This window comes from Idiotropiscis lumnitzeri, chromosome 20 (assembly GCF_059441095.1).
Source record: "Idiotropiscis lumnitzeri isolate Australia: NSW breed Sydney's pygmy pipehorse chromosome 20, RoL_Ilum_1.0, whole genome shotgun sequence".
Classification (NCBI taxonomy): domain Eukaryota; kingdom Metazoa; phylum Chordata; class Actinopteri; order Syngnathiformes; family Syngnathidae; genus Idiotropiscis; species Idiotropiscis lumnitzeri.
Genome location: NC_142410.1, coordinates 9,277,255 through 9,289,880, shown reverse-complemented (window position 1 = coordinate 9,289,880; position 12,626 = coordinate 9,277,255). Strand labels below are relative to the sequence as shown.

Here is a 12,626-nt window from a genome sequence, read left to right as displayed (position 1 = left end):
CCCCCTTTTCCTCCACATCCTCCTCCATCCCACCACTCTCCGTCCACTTGCTGCTGAGCAATTGTTCCACAAATCTTTCTTTCTTTTCCATCACCTGCAGGAAGCGCGGACAGGCCCGAAATAACGCTGATTCTGGGCTGCGAGCTTTTCTTTATCGCCCCATTTTTCCTGTGCCTTTTCCCAGTGAGTCACCGTGTTTATTTCTGAAACGTCCTTCGCTCCCACCGATCCCCAGAAAAACAACCTCTTGATCTTGCGCACCTTTGTTCGGCCTTATATTTATGGGATGACAGTTTTCCCGCGCGAATCACAAAATGATTTGGGGTCCCAAAATGTCATCATACACTTTTGTTTCGATTTCATTTGAAGTTTCTTTTGGACAGAAGTGAGGTTATCAGCATTTGACTTTTGACAATTAACCTTTGAGAACTCGTGCAAGATTTTCATTGTCTTTTGCTCTGATTGGCTGCTGGTAACATCACGCAAGAGAACACTTTTTGTTTCATTTAAGTTCTACGATGGACGCCAAGTTTCCTGTTTAGCCGCAGGCTTCTGGTAGTAAGCCTGAGCGCCAGCGGAAGATCCTGACCGTTCAGGAGAAGATGAAACTCCAGGATTCCTGGCTTCAGGAAAGACATCATTACGCAGCAATTGCATTGAGAATGCTTTTTGTTTTCCATTCCTGCTCAACATTGCGTAGCAAATTTACTCAAATTGCCACTCAAATTAGCCCAGAAATAGTTTTTTTCATATACTGTCTGCATTAACAGTGTTTTATCCATTGCAAGTGTGCGTGATGTTTTTCTTTAGGGTTCTGTAACGTATCCTCCGCAGAAAAAAAAATGGCTCACTAAATCGCCTCGAGGTCTATTACAACCTGAAATAAAAATGTACAAAAAAATCTATCTGAAAATCAATGGCAACACCTCCTAAGAAAACTACGGCATATTTATTACGCTGTTATTACACTGAAAGCCGTCCAGCATGTTGCAATTACCATACTCATTTTCTCTCTGCCTCTTTTCCTCTAGTGCACAACTTCCCTTTGGGACTCTATTGTTTACCGCCACTGTGAGTAGCATCTGGTCGGCCCGTGTCGTCACAGCACTGAGTCATCACTCCATCACAAGGTAGCATGTCGTGTTATTAAGAAGAAATTACGTGATTTTTTTTTTGTTGGGATTTCTGTAATTTCCTCGTTTATATGCTGACACATTGGTGCAAGGGAAAGGACTACGTGCCTAATGAAAGCAAGCCCTCTTCAGCTGACCAACCCCTGAACTCCACTCCCGTTGTCAATCGTTTAGAAAAGTGAGCAATTGACGCACACGTTTGACTAAATCAATGCATGCTCAAATAAATGGAGTGAGTCAGTTCAATCGGGCAATTTATGATGTTCTAATAGTTAAGCATCTGAATCCTTTGAGAGGGTTTGTTTTATAATTGCTCCAAAAAATAACACAATACATCATAAAAAAACAGGAAATTCCTTGCAGTTTTCCACTTAATTGACCCGTGAAGCCGAAGCACACTGTCAAGTTTGACCACTGACCTACATCGAAATTACCTGTCGAAATCACTGTCAAAGTTATTGAAGTCTAAAATTGTGCTCGTCGAAGTCCCATTGCAATTTATGACTGTGTTATGACAGTTGGTGACAATGTCGCACTAAATTAAGAGCCACCAGCATTTCAGTGGAAATCATCCATCAGTAACAACGTTTGTTTCAAAGGTGCCCCAGGGTCATCCGTCTCTTTTTAACTTTGACTGGTTGATATCCTGCCCCAAGTGTCCCGTTCATTTTCAAGAAATATACGTTAGGAGCGCTCGCGTGGGGACCCTTCTCCTCCTTTTTTCCCATTTCTCCCTGATGTAGTGTACATCCTGTTGTTGTAAGGCTGTAGCCACCATTTGGACACTTAAGAGCCTCTTGGCCCTGCTTCCTCTACCCACTGGGCACAAGAGTGAGCATCCTGCCAGGAAAGCCTGTTATTCCCACTTATATTATTATCTTCTTTCAGGGCAGTTTTAGGAGATCTCAAGACACCTTCGTGAGCACACATGTAAACATCCTCTTAATTTGAGCATGGCCTCGGAAAATGACTCGATAAAATGTTTGATGCAATCATTTACCAGTGTTTTTCCATACTAATCTTTGTTATTCATTTATCTCATTAAATAATTGGTTCATTGTCTCGTTGCAAATAATGAATTAGATAAAAGTAGAATATATTATTTATTTTATTTTTTTTTCCATTGAAAACTCGGTTAAATCTCTCGTAGGCTTTATTTTTAGGACCTGTCTGATGTCCAAATTAAATCTTTAACCTAATAGGATAATTTCCTTAGCGAATTTTTAATTTGCTGTCACAATAGGAAAAAAATGTGCTTGTTAAAAATTTTGTTAGTTTTTTTTTTCGTTAGATCTGTAAACTCTCAGTCACACAGGACATAGTAACCCACAAAGGTTAGTTGAGGCAACTTATTTGTTGATTGTGTGTCTGTGTGTTTTCCCCCTGGTTTCTCAAAAACGACTTGCGCAATTTTGCTCTTAGGCTGACAAAATCCTGCTCTGTGAACTCATGTCAAGAGACAATTGCTGTCATCACTTTTAAAAATGCAATTGTCCAAACCTTTCTCTTCCATTTTGTGAAAATAGCGCCATCTGCTGGTAGTTTAAGTGAAAATAAAATTTAAAAAAACACAAACACGACCCTTAATTTTGGAATTATAGGACACCTCCAATCAAACAACCGTTTGTTCACATTCTAAGAACAGTTTGAGGAATTTAGGAACATTCAAACTCCACGCAGGAAGGCTGGAGCTCAGATTCAATCTCAGAACTGTGAGGCGGATGAACTACTCACTAATGTGGCGTGCCAATCCATTTTGAAATGTTTTCTTAAAAAATAATAATTTAATACGTTTTTTTTTTATTTTATACGCATTTAGTACTAGTTGCAGTGTCATTACGCAACAGGTAGTAGGTAGGTGGATCGAGGCGAGAGCAGTTTGAGCCCGCAAACACCTAGAAAAGGTTAGCCGCTCATCACACAGATATAAACTCAGAGTCCATTAGTGGATTATAAACTCTGTTGCCCCTTCATCTCTCTTGGATTATCAGGAGAGAGAGTGAGAAAGAGGGAGAGCGAGAGCGGGGAAGTGAAGCACCGCTGGAACTGTACAGAACCCAGCAGAACTCTGCACGCTGAGTACGTGGACTAAGAAAAACTGGAGCTTCTGCTGCCGTGACAACGCACCTTCCAAACATCACCCTGTTGATTCAAGAAGAAATAATCAAGGTAGGTTTAAGCAAACTCCATCTGCAATATCAGAATGTGTTATGTACACTTTGTCATATTAAAGTACTTTTGTTTGTCGTTAGGAGTGCATGGCAGCCTTTCGTCAATCCATTAACGCATAATCTCCGCCTCTCACTGTGATTATTGTGTAACTTCCATTTAAATTACTGGTGCTCGGGCAGGAAGCATGGTCGTGGACGTGGAGTGGATTATCCGGTGCATCAGGCACGGGGATGTGAGTGTCGTTCATACCCAGCTGCAGGAATTCAACACAGAGGTAATATAAACATGCATATGCTCGTATTGCAACGTGTATGATGATGGCTGCGTGTGGCTGTGTTCCAACAGTACGCTCAGTGTTTCTTCTTTGACGCAGAGGAGAGGGACAGGAGGAAAGTAAGCATCTTTTACAGTACGTCTCCGCATCTGTTTGCTTAACGTCACTCCCCGTCTATTAGTTGCCCCCACCTTCTCTTTCCTGTACGTCATCCAGCCTTCTTCCTCAACCAGTCGGCAGCTATCCTCCACAGTCCATGTCTGATTAGTAATTCTGCTGTATCAGTCGTCCCTGATCCTCTGCGTTTGCATGCTCAGGCAGATTGCACCCCCCGACACATTAGCATCATCCTGGAGCCTGATAATCTTTTCGACGCTCTGCAGTCACTTGCAGTCTCTAAGCACCACTCTGTGTGAATCTCTGTTTTTGATTTGTGTACTGATCTTGTTGTCTTTGTTCTGTCCTCTGCTTTTTTTTTTTTTTTTTTTTGCTCACGCATAAAGCAAAGAAAACTGGAAGAGGTACAGATGTGTTACATTTCAGTATTTTTACCAGTGATTACAAGCCTCTGTACAATAAGAGATCATCAGGTGTGCCGCTCAAAATTATCCAAATTATTATTATATATATATATATATATTTTTTTTAATACAAATATTTTTTCCAAGGCAGTGGCGTGTCTGTCAAAATGGTAGCATAGAAGGTATATTTTGTAATCGGTGTACCCACCTGTTGCCAATCATATAACAGAAAAATGGCTAAACGGACGCAGCTTTCACTTTGACTAAGTTAATCTGTGAATAAATTGAACTGAGAGCCTCATTATTTCAGTAAACATACTTTTTGTGGCATGTAAAATCCGTGCTCAAAAAAGGTTGCTTGATCATTTTTATTGTCTGTAATTTGCTATTAAAAGAGAAATTTAAGAAATGTATTTTTGGAGTTTTCCTGGAGTGGAGCCTACTTCACCATTTTCCTCATGTAAGAAACGTCACTGGTTTAAATAATCATAATCAGTTGTTTCAATTTTGGTCTTGTTTTACCAGTTCAGGAAGAATAAAGTGAGAGAGAGCACCGATTCCGATTCTGACTGCAATGACAATGACCAGGAAGATCGAGGTCTCCTCCTCAGACAGGTATGGACCCACGCTCTGCTTGTTGTTGCATGTTGGTGTGAATAATAATAATAATAAAAAAAACTAATAGGTAAAAAAGATAATGACAGAAAAAAAGGTTAATAGGCTAATTAATGAATACTTTGGTTTTGATTGTGGACATGGGTTTGTCAACAGAGTTTGGCGATGGTGCTGGTGAGGTTCATCAAAACAGGAATCCCGTGTCATCTGCTGCAAGTGGCTCTGCGAACCCTGCGCATCCTCTCCAGAGATAAGAAGGTCCTGGGTCCCTTGGTGACCGACGACGCTCTCGTCACTCTGGCCAAAGTGGCCGGGCTGAACACGACTGAACCAAACGACGACACCACCGAACTTGACTCGGATTTCTACGACAACATCTTCTCTTCCCTCGCCCAAGAAGTCAAAAGGCCAGCGTGTCGCGGGGCCTCCGATGACAATGACGACGACCCGAACCAAGAGTGCTCTGCCTTTGAGGGCGATGCCAAGGCGGAGCTTTGCAGCGATCCGGACAGCATCAGCCACAGGCCCGACATTAACGAAGCGCACAGAGGCAGCATCCATCACAAGGAGCTGGAGCAAGGGAGGAAGGACCGTCGAGAGAGCAAAATGGAGGGCGAGGATGATGAGGAGGATGGTGTACTGGGAGAGGAGGTGCAGAGAAAGGAGGCTTTGAAGGTGTTGTGTAATCTGGTGTATAACAGCACCTGGGCGCAGGAGAGGTTCAGCGCTCTCAGGTGGGAATTCCTTCTTCACAACATTTATAAGTCAGAGATGGCAAAGTATTAGGTGGTCCACATATGCCACTCAGCTCCTCTCGTTCGCTTCTTTGTTTCAGGCTGATATGCGGCCTCAAAGAGCGTCTCTCGTCCAGCATCAGTTGCTCGGCTCCCTCCAGTGTTCAGTTCTACGAATTACGACTCACATTCCTCATTACTGCACTGCGACCTGAGCTCAGCGTTCTGCTTCAGCAGGTGACTGAAGCATTTACTTTTTGTGCAAAAGAAAAAATGGCCTGTATGCCAAACGTAGCCCTTCTGTACACTAAAATTGTAATTGTTGAAGTAAGTTTTTTCCCTATATGTAAGATTTATGTTCAGACTGTGCATGTTGCAGTGGCTTACAATATTACGTTTAAAGGGTTGAGGAGTTACTGTAAATTATGATAGGCACAGGGCGTTCACTTGTTCTACTTTTTGCTCTCTCTCAATTCCTTCCTCAGGAGGGAGGCGTCTCCATCCTCTCAGCAGCCCTGGAGGGCTGCTTGGAGGTGCAGTGGAAGGAACAGTACGAGTGCGTGCTGGACCCCGCGGCGCCACCCATTTCTCTGGAGGCCTCTCAGCGTATTATTGAGATCCTCAAAATCCTTTTCAACGTCACGCATAGATCCCACAGGCAGGCGCCTACTGAGGTGAGTTGCAAACTTGTCAGGGAATTCATATACTATTTATCATCACTTTGTTTTTTTGTTTGTGGTACAAAAAAAAGGAACACGTCTTCTTATGACCAAGGACGAGAAAGTATTGATATGTTTGGAAATGAGTAAAAAGTAAAAAAATGTCAGAAAATCTAACTATGGCTTTCTGCGTCTACTTTCTATCGTTCCTAACACAACCCACTCATCAATATTGGAACCTTCTTCAGGCTGATGCAGCTCTCTACCGCCACCTAGTGGCAATCCTGCGTCTCTGCATGATGCGGAAATGCGTAATGCCTGAGGAAACAGATGAACTGCAAGGGTAGGTTCTTTTTTTCCACCTCTCATCTCTTCGAACAAACAACATTCATATGACTACCGTTGTTCGAATAACGTTCTAGTTCAAAGGTGAAGGAGCAAAGTACTGTAGTGACTGGTTTACTTTTATAAATTGTTGCAAAATCCTTTTTGCGTGTGTCTTCTTGTTACATAGTCACACAGTCAACCTGTTGTCAGCGCTGCCCCTCCAGTGTCTTGATGTTCTCCTGATGGTGCCGCTGGAGCCCGACGCGGAGCAGTGTCATGGCGTCAACATGGACTGCGTCCAAATCCTGCTGCTGTTTATGGAGAGACGCCTGGAATCGGTAGTCTGTTAATAGTACGCCCAATACAGAGAGAATCCAATCAGAATTCTTGAGCTTTGGGGTGTTTATGGACTAATAAGTCATTGCTGCTTAATTCAATTATATCCCCAACTCCCCCGCCTCTTGTTTTTTTTTAAGCCTGATATATTAAATGCAGTGGGCAGTAATATGACAGTGCTTCTCTTTTTCAAAGGGGGATAAAGTCAAAGAGAAACTGACGCCAATCCTCAATCTGCTGACAGAGAGCTGCCGGGCACACAAAGAAACACGCCACTACATCAGGAAATATGTAATAAGCCTGACAAGATTATGCTAACCAAAACACAAATACTTTGATGAATTAAATCAACCTCTGCAGGTTCTGCCTCCCCTGAGAGACGTTTCTCAGAGACCCGAAGAAGGTTGCACCGTGAAGAGCCGTCTGATCCGTCTCATGACTCACCTGGACACGGACCTCAAACATTGTGCCGCTGACCTCATTTTTGTCCTCTGCAAGGAAAATGGTAATGACCGCCAATGTGGAAAAGCAGTGTGTGCAAATGTGAAAAAAAGTCAAAACAATACAAATAAAAATAAATTGGTGCAGAAGAACATCTTGTATACAACTTTTCCCTTCCAGTCAGGCGTTTTGTCAAGTACACCGGCTATGGCAATGCGGCAGGCTTGCTGGCCACCAGGGGCCTTTTGGGCGGCCCGACCTCCAGAACCTCCTGCAGCGAGACCCCCTACTCCAGCGACTCGGACTCTGACACCGAGGAATACCGTCGAGTGAAAGACCGAGTCAACCCGGTGACAGGGCGTGTGGAATCGGAGCTGCCGGACCCCATGGAGGGCATGACGGAGGAGGAGAAGGAGGAGGAGGCCAAGAGGCTCATTAGAATCTTCAACAAGCTGTCCAGGTCGGTATGCAGTAGAATAATCGCCCAAATGGGATCGGGACGGAGCCCTGATGCAAATAGCTAAGGTCCGCAAGTAATTTGTGCTCCTCGAGAAACGGTTTATAATTGCCTACGGCAATTCTCCATTCCAGTTTCAATCATCTTATTTGACTGCAGGGATAACATCATTCAGCCAATGGGAGTGGACGCAGACGGGAAGCTGGTCCCGATGGCAGGACTGCGGGAGGACAGCCTCACCGAAGAATCAGCCTCAGATAATGACACAGATGCATTTGAGAAGAATCAATGAAGTAATTTTTTTTGGTTCAAATATCCTTTGATTGCGGCGGTTCTCTTTGGAAATATTTCTCCCCTGTGAGGGGTCGCTGGTCCCAAAAGTTTGAGAATCCCTCGTCTTAATGACTTTTAATTCTCGTGTATTTATGATAGGTGGGCTGACAACCTACAGATGAAGCCAGGTTTTCGACTTTTTCCTTCCATTTAAAAGAACAAACCATTATCTATTATTTCATAAACTTCCTATTATTTTGGGCATTTATACTTTTACACAATGGCAGTGTTTCCCAAACTTTATTGAGGGAAGGTACATATTTTACATTGGCAAAATCACATGGCACACCACCCACAACAAAAAATTCACAAAAAATACATAATGTTGATATGATGATCTCATTTTAATTTATTTATAAGTTGACTTACTCTGTGTGAAATCTGTTGAATGAAAATTCCAGGCGACACACGAGCACATCTGTTGTGTCTTTGTTCTTTTCGATGCATCTTCGCACCTTAGAATTATTGAGCGTTCTGTGCTAATGTGTTGCAAGTCATTCATCATCTGATTAAGTCTGAAATGTGATTATAGTGATTAAAGAAATGATGAGAACAGAATGACTGGCAGTCTTCTTCATTGTGTTTGCACAAGAAGCAATTTTTTATCTAGCGGGACAAGAACTGGTAAGTAAAAACGTCCAAACAAAAATGCAGCCAAAGAGCATGTGGCGTGTAGAAAAGAAAAGCCCGGCATCAGCCTATGATCATCTCTTCCAGTGACATTTGCAGGTCGACAGACTTCAAGGAGGACGCGCCGCCCTCCGTCGCCATGTTCTTCAAGAGCTCCAAAGACGTGAGTACCACCTGAACGAAATGAAGAAGCCATCATGACAAAGGTATGGAGAATTTCCTTCATTAATCAGTCAGTACAAAGCCTCTCAATCAACATATATGACTTGAACATACTTCCTTGACACCAAATCTAATTTAGAAAAGGCCTTTAGCGGCATCTAAGGTCGTTTCAGAAAAATTGTGGTGGATTACTCTCAATGTAACTGTCGACCTCACCTCCACTATGATGAGTTTCTTGCTCCAAAGCCAGTTTTGTGGGTCAGGCCACTTCTCACCCAGGCAGAGGAAAAGGGAGCAGGGACCACACTCTTTGCTTTCCTGTGTTATGAAGTCCAGTATACCATGGAGAAAGTCCCTGAACGGGTAAAGCGGATCCGGCTGCAGTTTGGAGATTTCCTGCGGGCATTTGCTCTGGTCAAACTTGGTGAAGCTCCAAAAAGCTTTGATTTCGCCATGCCTCTGGCCGTAAACGATGTCGCCCGACACGCCAATGTCCAAGCCCTCGCCCAGCTTGTCCAGGATACACTGGGTCAGCTTGGCTTGTTTTTGATCCTTGATGGTGGCCACTTTCGGCAGGGAGACCAAAGACAGGCCCGACTCCTGGTCCAAAACTGGCTCCACCTGTTCAGGCCTTAGGTAGAGACAGAGTTTTACTCAAGTACTCTGAGTAACTAAGTAATCTGCAGTAATATCTCTTTTTTTGCAGAGGATAAAGAATCTATGCCTGTGAGTATTGTTATTGCCTTCTAGCATAAGACACCACCACATAGATGCTATACGTTAGCCGTCTATGGCTTTACACATTCTGTGTTGGCATTAAGGTAAAGTGTCTCCTCGACTGTGAGCTTTGTTTTGACGGTACCTGTAAACTAAGCGGAATCCAGCTTCATTGGCAACCAGCTGCTCCGACACCTTCTGCCCTCTGTAGTACACAATTATCCGGAATTCGGTCTCTGAACAAGCAAGAGAGATGGTTCGCTGCTTCAATGGATATGAATAATATACATATATAGATATTGTCATCACATATGCTATTCATTCGCATTATTACTCTATTGTGTGTCAGGCGCATACTTCTAGACTGTGCAATCGATTTTGTAATTAATTGCATGCTCTTAATTTAATTACACTTACTGAAATGATCTCCATCCTTGGTCTTATTAATGTTGTCTAAAAACTGCTTCGCTAATTGGTCCCCGCACGCCCCACCCACAGCTCCCTCCATTGGATGCGCCGGTTGCCCAGGCAACCCGGCTTCACCGACTACGCCCTCTGCTGCTACTGGATACGGCTGTTGCCACGGCAACGCGCGGCCGCCAATCACGAGCTGATGCTGGAGCTCCTGTTGCTCGGGAGGAAGCTCAAAGGCTGACGTTTCTTCTGTGGAGGGAAAAAGTTAGGAGGAACTGAGTAAGTCTGCAGTGCAAAGGTGCCCTATAAGATAAAACTATATAGATATATATATCACGTCATATTACAAATACCTGCTTGAGACCCAATGTTGAGCTCTTTAAGACATATTGGCAGAATGTCCTCATTGGGTGTGGATTCTGTCGGCAAATTTGAGTTGAGAACAAGGTAACAAATGTCTTCCCTCAAGCTGCCATATGACTTAGAAATATTGGCGATGTTCACCTTGGATGGGACGATAGAGACACTCGTCCATGAATGGGACAACGTAGCTCTAAAAGGCAGACACGCACAACAATAATATTTCAACGCGTCTTTCAAGAAGGCAAACAGTGCAAGGGGTAGTTACTTCTTGTACGGGAGGGCTTTCGTGGGGATCCGGCTCGTGTTGGCTGGGTGGTCCATCAGTGTTGTCTTAAAAAAAAAAATAATAATAATTTGTCAAATTTTGTGACACAGCTTATTTGTCATTAACCTTACAGGTGTGCCTATGGTTATGAAATGGATTAAGACGATCTACAGTCATAGAATTGTTTTGGTTTGCAATTTAAGAAAAATTCATGCCCACTGCCTCCTTGCTGTGTGAGATTAATAGTGAATCGCACTGGCTGAATAATTTTGCAGTGTCTCTTCATATTTTTATTATTGGGGGAACTTGCAATGCATCAAGATGACTGGAGGTAGCTTAGGGACTGTCATCCATCTGGAATAGTGTCGTGTGTGGTGATTTAAAACCCAGCGGTGGCTCACCCACTAAAGTCGACTCATCCGGCCAGCGGAACACTTTGTGAGGGTTTGCGGTGTCGTTCTTGTTGTCTGCCATCATTTTAAAATTTTTGGCTCGCAGTGCGCATCGGAAGTTCCTCTTCCACACTGAAGGCTCTCCCTGGATGCGGCCGTTGCCACTCACTTTTGCCCAGGCCTAGAGTGAAGAAACATTCAGACAGTCCCAATACACACAAACTACTATTCAGGACAAAAAAGGAGTAGTGCATTTTCTTGTATGTAATAATAATATTAAAAAAAAAAACATTAGTGAAGTTCACTTATTCTTTGAACAATTCTAATTCAGTTTAATAACTGATTGGTGGATAAGTTACAATTAAATTAATTATAAATATTTTATAATTATATTATGCATATGCAAATAATTGTTCATATCAGAAACATGCTTTATAAATGATGACTTAATGCTTAATAGTGTTTAATTATAAAGTCTTATCCCATATTTTTCATATATATTGAAACTGTTTTTACTACAAATCTGTCTATTTTAAAAACAAAAGTGGCCCTTGAGCACATATGTTTGCCCACCCTTGCACTATACATTGCATTTATAATTGCTATTCCCAGCAATCATCACATATATCTCTTCAGAAAATTTTAAAAATGCACACTCACAGAAAATATGGACGGACAGTCAGGTGGACATATGTACCTTGAAGATGAGTATGTCAGTATCACAAGAATCTTGTCTCAAAGCGTGTTTCCAAGGGATGCAAAATTCCGTCTGCTGCTGGTTGGTCCAGTGAACGCCAGGATATGTGCCGCTGTCAATTTGAGCCCGAAGCCACTGGATGAGCAGAGGTTTGGAATGAGCCATCTCTAAAGAAGGGAAAAACATTTTTAAAAGATGCGTGGACAGCATATATATATATATATATATTTACTTTTTATTTTGTTTGTGCAAAAAATCTAAAAACATCAAGTTTTTATTTTTCTAAAGTTTTTACCCCACTTATTTACTGTCCATTTCTTTCCACTTCACGTTACAACACTAAACATTCCTGACCTCTAGAGGGCGACATTGTATCATAGATGTGATAATATATATTTTTTAATCCAGCAAAGAATTATTTAATAAATAAACAAATACATAAATAAATCCCTATGTACACGCAGCAGTTAAGAGTGAACAAATGTAACCTTTTCAAACTTGTGACTTAACTAACATACCACAACTGTAATTACACGTTTTTGGGCGACAAGAAGATAGACGAAAGGACCTTTTAACTACGTCGTGAAGCGACATTATTTTTCTTAATTCAAACATACTAGAATTGCATTACAAAAGGTAACGGGAGAAAATACGTCGATACCGGTACGACAATATGCTAGCTTGTGTGCTATTCACTCTTACTAACAAGAAAACTATTGCAGCTTTAACAAAGACACGGACGGAACCAACTATCATATATTGATGAAATTTTACCTGGATAAGTGGTCGACCTTTTTGTTGCGATGCGTTCAAAGTCCGTCGTTCTCCGAGTGCCGACATGAGCTACCGACGTTTCAATGACCGCACTGACTGCGGAGTACTGGTGCTGCTTTCACTCGAAACTCTTTGAGATTTCAGTTTCGTTTTCCAGACGTCGTCAGGAGTTTCCAGTTCCCGGCCACACAGCTGGATTTCTACACTGGT

The 12,626-nt window shown here is 42.5% G+C and overlaps 3 protein-coding genes across 8 annotated transcripts in view; 1 reads left to right on the top strand and 2 right to left on the bottom strand.

Moving 5' to 3' along the window:
* Positions 1 to 3,787, bottom strand: part of LOC148317553 (uncharacterized) — a 5,025-nt gene extending 1,238 nt beyond the window's left edge. The window contains exon 1 of the mRNA XM_088283702.1: positions 3,771 to 3,787. The gene's annotated coding sequence lies outside the window, so the exon portion shown is untranslated. The remainder of the gene's footprint in view (positions 1 to 3,770) is intronic.
* The window catches only part of LOC148317552 (chaperone Ric-8A), a 12,679-nt gene extending 4,119 nt beyond the window's left edge, over positions 1 to 8,560 (top strand). For 2 of the 6 annotated variants that reach the window (XM_088283697.1, XM_088283695.1), the window contains 15 exons: positions 1,032 to 1,130; positions 3,125 to 3,302; positions 3,485 to 3,579; positions 3,651 to 3,698; positions 4,083 to 4,100; positions 4,626 to 4,715; positions 4,872 to 5,449; positions 5,551 to 5,686; positions 5,935 to 6,123; positions 6,357 to 6,451; positions 6,623 to 6,773; positions 6,967 to 7,062; positions 7,132 to 7,276; positions 7,393 to 7,672; positions 7,829 to 8,560. In XM_088283697.1, coding sequence (XP_088139823.1) covers positions 3,490 to 3,579; positions 3,651 to 3,698; positions 4,083 to 4,100; positions 4,626 to 4,715; positions 4,872 to 5,449; positions 5,551 to 5,686; positions 5,935 to 6,123; positions 6,357 to 6,451; positions 6,623 to 6,773; positions 6,967 to 7,062; positions 7,132 to 7,276; positions 7,393 to 7,672; positions 7,829 to 7,961 — 2,049 coding nt within the window. In that variant the 5' untranslated portion in view covers positions 1,032 to 1,130; positions 3,125 to 3,302; positions 3,485 to 3,489 and the 3' untranslated portion in view covers positions 7,962 to 8,560. Of the gene's footprint in view, positions 1 to 120; positions 184 to 1,003; positions 1,131 to 3,124; positions 3,303 to 3,385; positions 3,580 to 3,650; positions 3,699 to 4,082; positions 4,101 to 4,625; positions 4,716 to 4,871; positions 5,450 to 5,550; positions 5,687 to 5,934; positions 6,124 to 6,356; positions 6,452 to 6,622; positions 6,774 to 6,966; positions 7,063 to 7,131; positions 7,277 to 7,392; positions 7,673 to 7,828 lie in introns of those variants that run through there. The other 4 variants (XM_088283696.1, XM_088283699.1, XM_088283698.1 and 1 more) reach the window with 4 other exon arrangements.
* On the bottom strand, positions 8,561 to 12,545 carry irf3 (interferon regulatory factor 3). The gene is made up of 10 exons (XM_088283701.1): positions 12,417 to 12,545; positions 11,643 to 11,809; positions 10,955 to 11,126; positions 10,554 to 10,618; positions 10,430 to 10,478; positions 10,279 to 10,344; positions 9,929 to 10,174; positions 9,657 to 9,747; positions 9,011 to 9,425; positions 8,561 to 8,806 (listed from the first exon to the last, which is right to left on the bottom strand). Exons 2-10 carry the CDS (start codon positions 11,805 to 11,807, stop codon positions 8,696 to 8,698), a joined length of 1,380 nt encoding a protein of 459 aa, XP_088139827.1. The 5' UTR covers positions 11,808 to 11,809; positions 12,417 to 12,545; the 3' UTR covers positions 8,561 to 8,695.
* Positions 12,546 to 12,626: the final 81 nt, after the last annotated feature.